Source organism: Genypterus blacodes, unplaced genomic scaffold (assembly GCF_046128005.1).
Source record: "Genypterus blacodes isolate CSIRO-AG114 ecotype Tasmania unplaced genomic scaffold, CSIRO-AGI_Gbla_v1 ptg000143l_1, whole genome shotgun sequence".
In the NCBI taxonomy this organism is placed as follows: domain Eukaryota; kingdom Metazoa; phylum Chordata; class Actinopteri; order Ophidiiformes; family Ophidiidae; genus Genypterus; species Genypterus blacodes.
The window spans coordinates 1,302,122-1,316,927 of record NW_027466945.1 but is presented as its reverse complement, the minus strand read 5'-3'; the positions used below and the strand labels follow the sequence as shown (position 1 = coordinate 1,316,927).

Here is a 14,806-nt window from a genome sequence, read left to right as displayed (position 1 = left end):
GTATCTAATATCCATCTATTTCATAAGAAACTAATATAAACATGGCTGAATAAAACATTCCAGGTCTGATTTGTGGGCTTGTAAACACTTCTGATCTGATTTACTGATGTTTTGTGTTGTGTGTATACATCTCTTGTTCTGTCAGTATCTACGAGGGCCTGTTTATTCTGGGAATTCACATGATTTTGTATGATTCATGCGAATATTGAAATGTCCATAAACAACACATCTAATATGAGATTAGAGCTACAGAGCGACCGTGGGACAGAAATGTGTGTGTGTGTTTGTGTCAGGCTGTATCATTGGAGTTCATCTCAGCACAGAGAAGGTTAGAGTTTGAAATATACTGGATTGTTTTACGGTCGTATAAATTGGCCTTTCTGGTTTTCAATTGACTTTAAACACATCCCATCTCTCTCTCTCTCTCTCTCTCTCTCTCTCTCTCTCTCTCTCTCTCTCTCTCTCTCCCCCCCCTCTGTCGCCATCTTACCCCCCCCCCCTCTCTGTCTCCCTCTCTCTGGGTGGAAATGATGGCAGTGTGCCATACAGAAGACTGTGTACAATGGCCCAGGTCCCATTAAATCTGCGAAAGTTCCTTCCTGAGGCAAACATTGCCAGAAATAGTAATCTTGGCTTGAGCTTGAGTTCTACAGAGGGGAGCAATAATTCTCAGTTTAATAATGGAAATCATTTAATTCTGTCCTGCCTGTGATCCAGCGGAGCAACAAGCATTCAGTGCTCATTCAGTTTTCCTCTGTCTGATAAGACTTCCTGAAAAACACAAGCATGCAATCAGCCAACAATGGTTGAACATCAGCTGGTCCACAGTAGCGCTGCTCTGTTTCCAGCTTACTGTGCATGTGACTCATGTGTTTGACATTCACTCTCACAGTGCCTGGATGAGCTCTGATTGGCTTCATGGCTGAGCCAAGGATGTTGTGTTCCTAAACCAGGAAGTGTGAAGGACACAAATGCTCAAATGATAATAAAGCGTGGAATCATTTCTGGGATTAAGTACATTTTTACAACAGAACAATCAGCTAAAATCAGCTTTTTCCTTACTTACCCTAGAACTTGTATGTACCATGCTAACAAACATACATATTCTATTAAAAAAAGGTTTGACAATAAATATCCGTCTTAATTATTTACCATTTTCCTAGATTAAAAAAAAGAATCTAGAATTGCAATTTTCTTTTTTTATCTGAGCCAGACTTTTTGATCCACAGAGAATTAACTGATTCCAGAACATAATAAATATTCAAAAAAATATGGAGACTCCATAGACATGTGATGCATTTATCCATATACTCGCTTAGTAAAGAATTTAAGAGGTACCCATCTTCTTAAGTTGTAATGTTTCTTTATGTGCTGGAGAAGCTTGGCAGGAATTATTCAAATTCTTGTATCATCAAATCTGAGAAAGGGTTTTTAGTTGGCAAATGAAAGGCAAAACTATCAAATAAAGTCCTGAGGGTGAAGACTAATTGCCTCCTAAGTCCATACCTTTAAACAGAGAGGTCACACCATTATTTCAACAGCTCCACAGAGAATCAACCTGGGAAAAGGAAATAGAGGTAATCATTTGAATCAGTGGGCATTTCAGTTTTTGACTCTGTGTTCCAAGTCAGTGATTTTACACAGATGACGTTTTAACAGCGCTACCTGAACTGGACTCCTACATGGACAGAAGAAGCCAGAGGAGTCCTGTGATTCATCTGTGCCCATGTTAAGCTCAGGATCAATAAGGGAAGAAGAGACATATAAAAGAAGACTCAAAAAAGAAAGAAATATATTGCATAAAGGGACAATAAAAGTAAAGGATAGTGGTGCGTGAGGTAAACACTGTGACTGTAGCCACTGGAGACAAGTCTGATGATTTGGTGAGACAACAGTCTGAGAAAGAGATTATCCATCCTGCTGAAGACGCCCCATGTGTGCAAGGCACTGCAGTCCCTCTGTCCATCCATAAAGCTTACTGAACATTGTGAGGGGAGAAAGGGAGAGGGAGGGAAGGATTAACTGTTGGGAAGGCCATATAGTGCTCACCATTGACTGAGATACATTACATGTATGTGCTGCTGATTGGCTGTTCCATAGAAACTTCTACAGCTTCTGGACGGATTTTCCTGTTCAAGGTCAAAGTCAAGTTTGAGAGAGAGAGAGGGAGAGAGAGAGAGAGAGAGAGAGAGAGAGAGAGAGAGAGAGAGAGAGAGAGAGAGAGAGAGACATCCAAAATGTTGCAGTGTATCAAACTGTAACACAGAGAATTAAGCTTGTCAAATTTCATGTTTTAAAAAAAAATTCTCGATTCTTTAGAAAAAATCTGTAGGAAAAGAAATTCCTGAAACCTAACTGTGGAATTAATGTTTTTAAGCAAAACAAAAAAACAATGGTCGACAAAGGTCTTAATCTTCCAAACAATTCTACAATATTTGAATCAAAGTGGGGGGTCAACAAAATAAAGGCACCTTCACTTCACTCTGCCTGGCTGTCACGTGATCGCAGTGTTCACATGCTCAAAGAAAGAATAAGACAATACTCTCTAATAAATGTCTTCTCTATTTCTAAACTCGAATTTGTGAGTTTTTCTTGAACAATTCTAGGATTCCACATACAACAACAACAACAACAACAAGGCATCGAACCGATCATAATAGCATTCGTCGTGACGTTTTCGCTGTGATTTATATTTGTCTTATTGTTCCTTTGTCTTCCTGTGCTCCATATGTCATCGTGTGACAGTACATCATAAGGTGAACGAGTCAATATTCGCCATGATGATCCAGCGGCTGTGTTAAAGAGTCTGAACGCTCATCATTGCAGCACCTGAAATAACTCGGCACATCCTCTTCCCTGGATTGTTTTGACTGCATGATGGAGCGCGAACGTTCTATCGCATTTTCTAATTTTAACCCGGAAAAGTGTCACTCGAAAAACACTATGATAGGAGGCAGTCAGGGCCATCGCTCCTTCCGGCAATATGATTCAGGACTATAATGAATGCGTGCTGCCTCAGAAGCTATTGTTCCAACACATGCGAGAGAGAGAGACACGCGAGTGAGCGGGCAGATGGGGGCGCAGCACGAGAAACACGAGATTGTTCCAAATAAAATAAAAACTCAAATTCAAACTATTGTCAGAAATTAAAAGAGCTATTTTGTTTGTGAATAACATAGAAAAGTAAAGGATGTGTCTTTGCTGCAGCGCGTCTCTGAGTGAGACTCCAGGCCCCTGACGTGTGAGTGTGAAGGGGCCTTGCGGATGAAGGATCGCTCTGAAGTTAATTGTGTTTTGGTTTTGGAGGGGAATAGATTTCCTCTGTTTATTATGAGCGCGGGGGCGGATTTGCGTCACCGTGCAACTTGCAGGTCGAGATAAAGTAGCACAAATATTGAAAAAGGGAAGTTCTAACAGTCATTATAAAGTTTCCCCCCAATGCTCCGGAAGAAATAAGGATTTCTGCTGTATCCTAAAATACTAAAACAGCTTCTATTTTTGGGACAAATCTAACAGGCGCATCCGTTCATTTAACGCGAATAACAGCATCAAAAACAGGATGAGTCTGACTCAGAGACGCAGGGGTTCAGGTTACAGCACAACACTCCATTTGGATTTTGAATAATTCACCTTCATTTTTGTTTTGCCGCTATTTTGTGTTTACTTTTTCGCCTAATATTTAGATTTAATTTAAATTTCTTCTGCTGGTCAAAAACACAGATCAGAGAGTTTTTTAGAGGCAGAAAATTGAATTGACTGACATACTGAAGGCCCTTTGCCTGTGTGTGTGTATGTGTGTGTGTGTGTGTGTGTGTGTGTGTGTGTGTGTGTGTGTGTGTGTGCATGTGTGTGTGTGTGTGATAACGATGATGTTGATGTTATTGTTGTTGTCTTTGGATCAGAATTTCCAAGATCAGTCCCCGCGTTTGTTTGTGTTTATGTGTGTGTATGTGTTGATGATAATGACGTCAGCGCTCATTTTAATTGATCAATCCGTCATTTTAAGATCAAAATATTGCTGAAGTGTCCCGGTAATAATGTGTGTGTGTTTGTGTGTGTGTGTGTGTGGGGGGGGGGGGGGGTCCCTGCGTCAGTGCGTGCGTGTGAGTGTACGCGTGTGTTCCAGGCTACACGTCATCTTCATTTACAAGGGCGTGATGTGAGCAAATACAAAACATCCATTGGCTCAGAAATCAACCAATCAGTGTCGGCGAAGGAACTTGAGAGTGGAAGTGGGTTAGGATTGGAGATTTGGGAGAGTGATTTTGGCACTTCCATTAAGAGGACGATCTTCATCTGCTACCAAAAGCGTTCCTGCCTCATACATGCGCGTCCTTTCTGCTCTCTGACGAACATCAAGGCGCATTCACGGCTCCGGGATGTACACGGCCGGCCTCAACCCGTTTTACGCATCTAATTTCAGTCTATGGTCCGCGTACTGCGCGGGGGGTTTCGCTGTGGATACCATGAAGAAACCCTCTTTCTGCATCGCGGACATTTTACAGGCTGGAGACGCGGAAAACATCCCGGGATCTTCGGCTCTCGTAGTGCATATGGGACACCACCGTGCGCAGGGGCACTCCGGCAGCTCCCCGCTGCGTCCTTCTCCTGTTGCGCCGGATTCGTCAGTGTACGGGGCGAGAATGAGTTCGGCGTCTCCGTACCACAGACATGGACTACAGCTAACCTCAGTCTCCAGAACCACGTTTAACTCCCAGCAAGCTCCGCCGCCGTCCAGCAAAGACCTCAAATTCGGAATTGATCGGATACTGTCGACAGAATTTGATCCAAAATCCAGAGAAAAGTCGACATTAAGAGGTGAGCAGTAACATTATATCGTACAACTTACCACCAGACATAGAAAACCACAAACCCTGATGTGTTATAAAGTCGTTAAAGTCGTTATGTATTCACGTTTAACCTCATGTTCAAACTAAATACACAGAAAGGAACAAATCGTGTGCTTGGACAGTTGGACAGTTTATTCTAACTCTATGATCAGATTTTATTGAGCTCTATGTCCACGGGGAGGTTAGAGGTCAGCGTTATTTACAACCGCAGCCACACAGCTGTAAGGAATGTCTTGCTCAATGACACTTAAGCAGGAAGAGTTGAACCCAGAAGAGTTTGTTTTGTCGTGAAACATGCATCATTCTTCAATACAAGCACATGTCTTGTTCTGTAACAGATCTCACGTCCATCGTTAGCGCCAACCGTCAGTCAGGGATCCACATCCCCGTTCAGCCTGCGGCCAGCCAGTACTTCTCCTCCATAGATCCCGGGATGAGCGAAGCGTCCTCCATGATGAGTTCACTAGGCAGCAGCAGACAATCAGGCCAGCATCAGTTTCAGGACACCTTCCCAGGTAGCCATCGCTTAGGCAAGCATACACACACACACACACACATACATACACACACACACACACACATATACACCTGTCCGCCTCTGTGTGCGTGTGTGTGGATGAACGAGACACGTGACTTTGATTTGACACTGTAGTTGTCCACTCTCTGTCTTCCAGGTCCGTATGCTGTGCTCACGAAGGACACGATGCCACAGACCTATAAGAGAAAACGGTCGTGGTCCCGGGCAGTGTTTTCAAACCTGCAGAGAAAAGGACTGGAGAAGAGGTTTGAGATCCAGAAGTATGTCACCAAGCCCGACAGAAAGCAGCTGGCTGCCATGCTGGGCCTGACAGACGCGCAGGTGAGACGCAGCCTTTCACGTTGCGTAGTCAGGTCAATGGTCCATAACATGATGCAAACGTAAAGGTCTACTATTCAAACACACAGGCCTAGAGGAGCATCGGCTATTTTTAAATGGATTTCCAGGACATAAATAACATCTCCCTGCATATCTTATACTTACTTTACATTCAAACAAACACCACAGCCTACATGCTCAGAAACACGTCAGTGCCTCTAAGACGCATGTGTAATAATGACATCTCCACCCTGGACGGTTCAGATACTTCCTGATTTGTTATTTGATTTAATTTAATTGTAAATTGTAGAAACTATTGAAAATAAGTAGATATTTAATTAAAAATAACAAATATATAGTATTATACATCATGTAGGGTAATTGTAATTTCTACAATATTATTTACACGTATAGAAAAAATGACAACACATGTCAACAAATGTCAAAACAAATGGAAAAACAAAACAAACAAAACTTTAAGTTATTTGTTTTCGTATGTGAATGGCAATGTGACAAATATTGTTGCACACTTTAAGCCTGTCACCATCCCCCTAAAACATTTTTTGGAAACTCCATCTTGTATCAAATTACAAGAAAACGAGCTGTGTGATCTTTTCTTAAGGCTACTTTCAATTATTTCCGATTTGCAGACACTAAATTTTAATTCTGCTAGGCACTTTCACATTTGTGCCAACCGAAGAAAGATTCTACGCCCTCCCACGTTGAGAACCATAAATGAACTCTAGAGAAAGTATGTGTGTGTGTGTGTGTGTGTGTGTGTGTGTGTGTGTGTGTGTGTGTGTGTGTGTGCCAAACTGGACAAGTAGAGTTCAGATATTATAGTTTGTAGCCTAGATGTTACAGGACACATCAGCAGAGATGGAGGTCTTGGCACTAGTGTCCCAAAATAAAATCCCAATTAATGACGAGTCCTAAACAAGTCATGAAGGACTCTAGTCATTTCTAGTCGATGTGAACGATCTGATGTGTGGATGCTTTGTATTATTTGTATTTGCTTTCCAGTGCGATAATTGGAAGGAAAATAAAAACAGAAAAATATTATACATATATTATTTTGATAATTTAATATTTTTGAATGTTTTTTCGGAGTCAAAGGCTCAAGTCCAAGTGAAGTCACGAGTCAGCTGTAATGCTTGATTCAAAAAGGCTCATCAGTGTGTGTGTGTGTGTGTTGTCCAGGTGAAGGTTTGGTTTCAGAACAGGCGCATGAAGTGGAGACACTCCAAAGAGGCGCAGGCTCAGAAAGACAAGGAGAAGGAGCAGCCGGACAAAGCTGCGTGTGAGGGCCCGGAGCCCAAAGAGGCGGACGAGTCTGAGTGTGAGAGCGACGGAAGGAGCGAGTGCGACTCCGACGAGGCGCCGGAGGAGAACGCACATTCGGACATTTCTGAGCACAATAAAACCAGCGTGATTATGAGCGGAGGCGGCGGCTGCGGCCCAAGCGAAGGCGCGGAGGCAACGGCAGTAGCGGCAGCAGCGGTAGCGGTAGCGGCAGCTGCTGCAGCGGCCGGGCCCGGTGCGGAGGTAGCGGCCCCGCAGATCCTCATATGAAAGATGAGCTGGGGACAATCCGGGGGTACGGAGCTGAAGCTTTTGGACTGAAGCACAACATTGAAAAGACGGTGAAAAGGCCCCGGTAGAGGCTGCTGTCAGTCCGCTAAGGTAAAAGATTCACACATCAATATTCCCGCATTTCCCGGGAACAAGAGGAGCAATTGAAGAGAAGATCGAGCTCACACAGGTGATGATAAATAGTCTGTCAACCACCTTTCTCTGTTTCGAGTCAAACCACAGACAGGCCGCTTCAGTGACGTGTGTGTGCGTGATGCTTTGCTCATGTGAAGCGAATCTGCGGGTGTGAATTTAATTCTGAGGTTATGAACCACTTGTTTCACGTTATGAGATCTCAGAACATCACCCAGTGTTCATGTATTTTTTTTCTGGATATACGGTTGTGCTATTTTGTTAATAATAATTTGCACTGAAAACGTTGTAAATAAAATGTTTCTTACTTTGAAATATTGATATTATTATTCTTTCAAATTGCCTTTCATTAGCATAACAAGTGAAATGTTGTTTTTCTCCAATTTAATTGTCAAGGGCAAAAATCAAGAACTAAGACCAAACATTTATTTTAGATATTTTTTTTCTTTTCTTTTAAATATTTTCCCTGAAAATTTTCAATTTTTATTCCTAAACTTTTCTCCCTTGTAAATATGTTTACAATTATTAATTTAGTACAAAATTGGTAGATTTTCACAAACCAAAATATATCAATATATATTTGTTTTTGCAGGGCTTAAACAAAAGAAAGCCAAATTTAATGAAAAGTAAAATTTATAATTTAGAAAGTTTAGATTTCAGGGTATTATCATTATCATTATCATTATCATTATTATTATTATTATTATTGAGGATATTTATAAAGACCCCTTCTGTGAATTAAATGGGATTGAAAGTCACGAAAAGTAACTTTAGACTGCATTGGGTTAAAAATGACCTAAATATTGATTTGATCATTAATCCAGGAGAGAATCAACTAAACCCTGTAGCGAAGACTCACTCATCTAAGTGTCAATGAACAATTAGTCTTAATAGCGGGGTCAAATATAGCCCCATGATAAATATGTACAGCTTCAGGCTCGCTCCTAAGCACCTTCATATAACACAGTTGACCAAATGTCTCGTGCAGCTGTGAGAGAGCTGCAGGGTAATTTATAGTTTGTGTATATTCACTGGCTCCAGATAGCAGCAACGACCCGGATGAGTGTATTTAATGTATCCAGGCACAAATATCATCAACATGTCACCCATTTATAGAGCTCGTCTCCCCTCTCCATCCCTGCTCAGTTTTCAGCTCGGTTGCTGCATGTCGAGGCTTTGATAGCCTGAATATCTGTTACATTACCGTCTAAAGAGTCTGATAACTAACAAGACATTCATCACAGTCTAAAGTCAGCAGACATAATTATGTCCCAATCAGTGGCTGCTCAAATATTAAATCAAAAAGATATACATTCAGTTCAATATATAATAATAATATACAGCGCCACATCACAACAAAGGTTATCTTAAGGCCCTTTTCACATAAAGCACTTAAAGAAAGCCAACATTCCTCCATGAGCAAGCACTTGGCAACAGCAGCGAGGAAAACTCCCCTTTATTAATGGGAAGAAACCTCAGGCAGAACTGGGCTCTAGGTGGGCGGCCATCTGCCTTGACCGGTTGGGTTGAGAGAGGAAGAGAGTGAGGGGGCTGAGGTGAGTGGCACACAGAGAGGCACAGCAACAACAACAATAATTGAAGTATGATAATTATAAAAGTAGAATGCACGAGTTCCTAGCAGGACAGGGTCTTCATCTCTACAGGCTTCCACAAGAACTTGTGAGACCAGGGAGCACAGAAAATGAAAATTAGTGAAATGCATTAATTAATGAAACATGGATAGGCACAGATAGAGAGGGGAGGAGGAGAGAGGAACTCAGTGCATCATGGAAAGTCTCCCAGCAGTCTAGGCCTATAGCAGCGTAACTGAAACATGAAAGCTCCTTATATGAAAGCTGTCAGAAGGAGGTTGTGACACTATTCCTGTGTAGGATCGTAAATGACATGATGTCATCAGACGGTCCTCCCTTTCTCTTGTGTGTGTGCGTGTGTGTGAGTTATTGTGTTATTATGTGCCCCCTCAAGGCCAAAGTTTCGCTCTCATTTATACTTTTGCTAACGTCTACTTCACGGTAAAGGTTTCCGAGGTTTTGTGTTCTTTTGCAAACCTACTTACATGATGATGGAATAAATGTTGTCTAACATGTCACATATTACTGTATGTGTATGGATTGAGAGCATGTAAGGGTTCTAAAGACTTACATGTTTACATAGAGCAGCATATTCCAAAGAACAGCGGTGCATTTAATGAAACTCCAGACTTGAGGCCTTTGACAGAGGACACCATCAACAGAGAATCAAAATAATAATATAACAAAAATAGAACCATATTTGTCTTAGGTTTACTGCAAAGGGTTAAGTACTCAAGCGTAAACTAATTTCTACTCAAGTATCAACTAAGTCAAAGTTGTACTGAGATAGTACTTGCCTAAATGTAACTTGCAACATATCACAGCTTCACAATGTATCCTATACAATGTGTCGAAAATACAAATGAACAATGGTGTTCATTACAAACATTAAAAAAATTACATGACATTTTAAAAGTTTAATATTTAACTTACTTACTTACTTTTTAAATTCAGCTCACTCTTCCCATACAATTGTTGGTGTCCATTCATAACTTATACTCAAAACATGGCAGGAGCTCCAGGAGGAGAGGAGAGGCAGTAGCTCAGTGGGTAGAGCTTCTGCCTGGGAACCGGTCGGTCGCCGGTTTGAGTCCCTGCCGAGGTGCCCCTGAGCAAGGCACCAAACCCTCTATTGCTCCCCCCTCTGCGAAGGGTGGTAATGTAATGTAAGTCACTTTGGATAAAAGCGTCTGCCAAATGATCGTAATGAGAAGGAGGAAGAGTAGCAGGAGGTAAGAGGAGGACAGCTTGGCCTTGTGGCTCATACAGATCTTGCAATTTTGCCACCCAGTTGGAAAGTCGTTCCTCTGGGTTGGACAGCTTTGCTTGGACGCTTGGCCCGACACCGATGCTATAGCTCCAATAATAAAAACAACTTTGACAATCCAACTTCAAGATTGTTGTGATGCATGCTAACCTGTTGCTGGTACAAAGATGTTTAGGTTTGCTTGGAGGTGGTAGGCTACTTGCTTCAAAAGATTTGAAACAACAGATTCATAAAAATTGATCAGGTGTAACATTCAGCAGTCAGGTCCTGCCTTTTGATAGCATGACATCTCCCTCTTTGATGCTCATTATGGCGTTAACAGAAACATCCCAGTGCCCAGAGCAGCAGAAGCTCTCTGTGCGATGAGGTCCGCTCCCCTGCCCTCCAGAAACACCAGCCACCCCTGGAGAGCGGCAGGTTTTCCGTTTTACTTTAGCATCTTGAATTTCACTTTTCACCCCCCCCCCCCCCCTGCTACCTGCTGCCTTTTGTTTCTTTTCAATACTCTTCTTCTCATGAGCTAACTGGCTAGTGAGGTACTATGAAGATGATTACACTCACCTACATCTTGTCACGATTGAGCCCGTTATCATGGAGCTCCGGACACTTTATCAGCCTTATATTAACCGTTAAATGCTCACATATGAAATGTCTGAGTGGGTCGAGTCTGGACTTATCCATGAAAAGCTATAAATCACATTAGTATTTGCAAATGTACAATAACAATAACAATCCAAACGCTTAGCATAATACTGAGAGGCCTTGATTTGTGAACTGTCCAGAGAACTTTTATGAGCAGGATAGGATAAAGCCCATCTGGCCCGTATTTAATGTCAGCCTTTCCACCTCCATTATAAGCTGACCTATACGTCCCGCTTGGCAACCCAGGACAGGGTAGCTCATAAAACAAGCCAGCCTAGCAGATTCGCCAATATTTAACGCTTTGAAAAAGTAACTGTGTAAAACAAATGAGCTCTGTGAGAGCAGAGGGGGTTTCTGTCTGCAGTGGCTGAGGGATTAACGGGACTAAAAGCTGTGACGTCTCCTCTGCTTTGAGGCATTATCTGTGAAGTTGTTTGAAAGGCTGATGGAGATTTCTGCCCCTTTGCTGTAATGCATCAGCTTTGTCTGCCTGGAACCAAAACACATCGACTGCAGCTCAATAACTGGAGCGGACAAACACAAAGAGTGCCACTTTCAATCTTTTAGTTTTTTTCTCCTCAGTTGGGAGGTGATGATGATGATGATGATGATGATGATGATGATGATGATGATGATGTCAGGATGATAATGATGATGATGATGACTTGACATTAGTTTGCACAAAAGGGGGGGTGAGATAATTGATTTCATAACATTTTACTTTTTCCAAAGAAGTCCAAAAAATAAATTGTCAAAATTTCAAACAAATCTGCTTTTAAGCCAAAATTTGTTGTTGGCTGTTTTTTCCCTGCAGAGCTGCTTTTGAACTGGGAAAGACAATTTCAATTTAAGTAAAACTTCAATGACTTCAGAGCATTAAAGTTGAATAATTAGCACACTTACATTTCAAGTAGTTACTGTATATGAATGTGTTTTGAAATCTGCGAATGTGCTTTGAAAACACCAGTATGTGCTTTTGCTGACAACACTATTATTTGTTTTTTATGTTGCTTCTCTGGGCTCGATCCTTCACGCGAAACATATTGATCTCTACGGAGCATTTGATTCAGTCATCGTGAGTACGGAAGTGAGCACAGCAGTATTGGGCTCTTACAGAGGTATGTTTGTTCCATCAAACACTGATTTATGAGATTGGCTGGATGCTCGTTCCTAAATGAGCTCTGAATCATCAACATGAGCGATGACTTCCTCCTGAGACTAGCAAAATATTATTACATGGTACAAACCTTTAATTTGATAGCATGCCAAAATGTTTCCAGCCATCCCCATCATTTGAATCCAATTCGCTGGAATAAGTGGTATCATGTGCTTTATTTATGGCGTTTATTCCAAATACAGTTGGGACGTTTCTTCCTGAATAGGCTTTAAAGACAGTGTAGCTGAGGTTACTATGGAGATACTGCATGCTGAAACAGTGGAATGAGGGCGTTTATATTTGATGTATGTCAGTGCGTTCATGCGTCGATAAAATATCACCCAAACGTTGTGCAGAGTGTCTCATTGATTGGAGTGTTTATGCTCTGCAGCTGTATCAAACATGTTCACCTACGTTGAAAGCTGAAACCCTCACACAGAAGCTGTCGCCAAATTTCCAAAAAGCCAAACTATTGAGTGCTTTTATAACATCGGTGCAGTTTCCAAGCATCTTGGCATTGCTTTCCAAACCAGGGCCCTTGCCAGCAGTTGGGAGTGAAAGAAAAAAAAAGACATCTCAAGTTAAATTTAAAGATGTGTTTCTCTTGGAAGCCAGGCTGCTCTGCCATAAACCAAGGGAGACATTTTCATGCTCCACATTTTTCATGGTTTCTCTCCGAGTTTCCTCCCTTCCTTTCTCACTCCACCTTGGCTCCAGAGTTACCTACTGCTGCACTGGCTGCTGACCACAGCCAGCAGGGCACTGTGGGGTGGCCGGTTCCTCCCTCTCAGCCCCAACAGAAACACCCACCCCCCTCCCTCCATCCCCCAAAATACACTCCTGGTTGTCCTTGGATGGCTCTCACACTGGAGAATCCCTCAGAGGATCCACCTGGACAGCTCCACTTCAGTTCTCTTTCACCGCCCTTCTCAAGTAATTCACTGCCTGCAAACTTAGAGTTGATGGCCAGCAATAATCAGCTGAAGCTAAAGCTCTTTCACCTGTTTTTAATGTGGGCATGAAGGAACCCTTTTATTGCAGAGTGCAGACTGTTGTGCGGAGCCAAAGCTTGTGTGGTATAAAATGTAATTTGTGAAGGTCGCAGAGGTTTGGTATTAATGAGAACTGTGAAATGGAATGAGTGGCTGCGTGTTTCCATAGAGGCTGAATTCAGTGAGTGATGCTCACAGTGGGAGGGGGGATTATGGCCGCGCACTGACTGCCCGCTGAAATGCAAACACAAAGTAGGGGATGTAAAAAGCCCTTTCCTTTCACGCGACCTGTCATCAGCAGCAAATTTTCACTACGCTCCCTGAAACTGAGGTGAAGTGCCTGTGGCTTTCTAACAAACTTGAAAAGAGTTGCATGAGGAGCATTTTAATATGTGAATATAATATTGTGGGGGTGGATTTTAAAGGTAATGGGCAAGATTACACCTAGGAAAACATCAATACAGTAAGAAAGTGCATTGAGAACATAAAGAACATACAGCAAATTACCGACAGGGGAGATCAATTTTGGATCACTACATTTTTCCTGTGTGTCCATTTGCGAACATGTAATGTATTTACATGCAAATACGCAATGACCTGAATATTTGTGTGGATAGAGTGAAGAAGATTCTGCCATTCTCTGAGTGTACAAACACATTGCGTAATCCCAGTACGAGGTGAGTTCTTCCAATGAGGAAATGAAGCGAAGTGAAGAAGTGCAGAAGTGACTTATTGCATCTAGATGTCTGAATAAACTGTTTTCCAATTGCATAAACGCCCAAGTCCATTACTTGGAGTAGCCGTACTTGGATTTATGCCACCTTCAGCCGCATTAAAGGCTCATACGTGATGTTTGAGAAGTAAAGAAGTATCAGTCAATTGATTTTCCTTTATCGCAGTATAATGGAAGTATTAATGTGCATGGAAATGGATGGGCTGCACAAACACACTCACACTGGTAACTGAAGGCCTCTCATGCTCTACGGGTGGGGAGGAAATTGTCACCCTCCAATCAGACGATCATTCAGACTTGATTTATATTGATTTGACGTGACCGATCCCTGGAAGGAAACAAGTAGACCCAAACCATGGCACAATGCCCCCACAGCACATGTTACAGTTTACCATCTAACACATGATGCAACTGAGGTTAAGTGCTTGGCCTGAGAAGATAAATGTTGAGTGTGCTGAGTATAGTCTGAGGTTTCCTCATTTCCTCTTTTCATGCTTATCGTGGCTCACAGATGCAGTTTTATGGAGAACAGCTTCAACAAAACACTATTCAATGAATATCAAGATGAAGTGTGTCCTCTCATGCTACAGTCCAGTGACTAACATTTATTTGGCTTCCTCATTCAATAAATGACACATCACCTCAAGGTATTCTCTGTTGATCAGTTCAGATATGATCCTAGAAACAGACATATGTGATATAAACTTGCTTTATCTGTCATTTACTGTAACACTTTGAATACCAGCAGCCCTAAGCATGACTGCAGGTTGTTTAGAGTGTGTGAAGTTGTTCAGTCACTCATGTGTCTGTGAAAAGTACAAATGAAATGACAGTTTCATGTGAGAGTACTGTAAAATGATCACATGACTGATTCATTGACTTCCTGTGTGCACCTCCGCAGTGAGATGTCTGCATCAAATCTCTATAAAAGGAAGTAAAACGTGGTTAAATACAGATATTACTACTCTGGGTGGAGAAACTTGCAGTAGTGAT

At 41.9% G+C, this 14,806-nt stretch overlaps 1 protein-coding gene across 3 annotated transcripts; it reads left to right on the top strand.

The window, feature by feature from the left end:
• The first annotated feature begins 4,177 nt into the window (after positions 1-4,177).
• hlx1 (H2.0-like homeo box 1 (Drosophila)) lies at positions 4,178-7,746 on the top strand. Of its 3 annotated transcripts, none has more exons than XM_076165419.1 (4): positions 4,179-4,818; positions 5,189-5,380; positions 5,525-5,709; positions 6,907-7,746. In XM_076165419.1, exons 1-4 carry the CDS (start codon positions 4,380-4,382, stop codon positions 7,276-7,278), a joined length of 1,188 nt encoding a protein of 395 aa, XP_076021534.1. In that variant the 5' UTR covers positions 4,179-4,379; the 3' UTR covers positions 7,279-7,746. The 3 variants fall into 3 exon arrangements, with proteins under 3 accessions (XP_076021536.1, XP_076021534.1, XP_076021535.1); XM_076165420.1 differs by having other exon boundaries at positions 4,180-4,818; positions 5,189-5,365; XM_076165421.1 differs by lacking the exon at positions 5,189-5,380 and having other exon boundaries at positions 4,178-4,818.
• Positions 7,747-14,806: the final 7,060 nt, after the last annotated feature.

Excerpts from the sequence above, each read along its gene's own strand:
- hlx1 (XM_076165419.1), top strand. The coding sequence starts at position 4,380 with ATGTACACGGCCGGCCTCAACCCGTTTTACGCATCTAATTTCAGTCTA. Across the intron at positions 5,381-5,524 it reads CCCAGGTAGCCATCGCTTAG|GTCCGTATGCTGTGCTCACG; the intron begins GCAAGCATACAC and ends TCTGTCTTCCAG. Across the intron at positions 5,710-6,906 it reads TGGGCCTGACAGACGCGCAG|GTGAAGGTTTGGTTTCAGAA; the intron begins GTGAGACGCAGC and ends TGTGTTGTCCAG.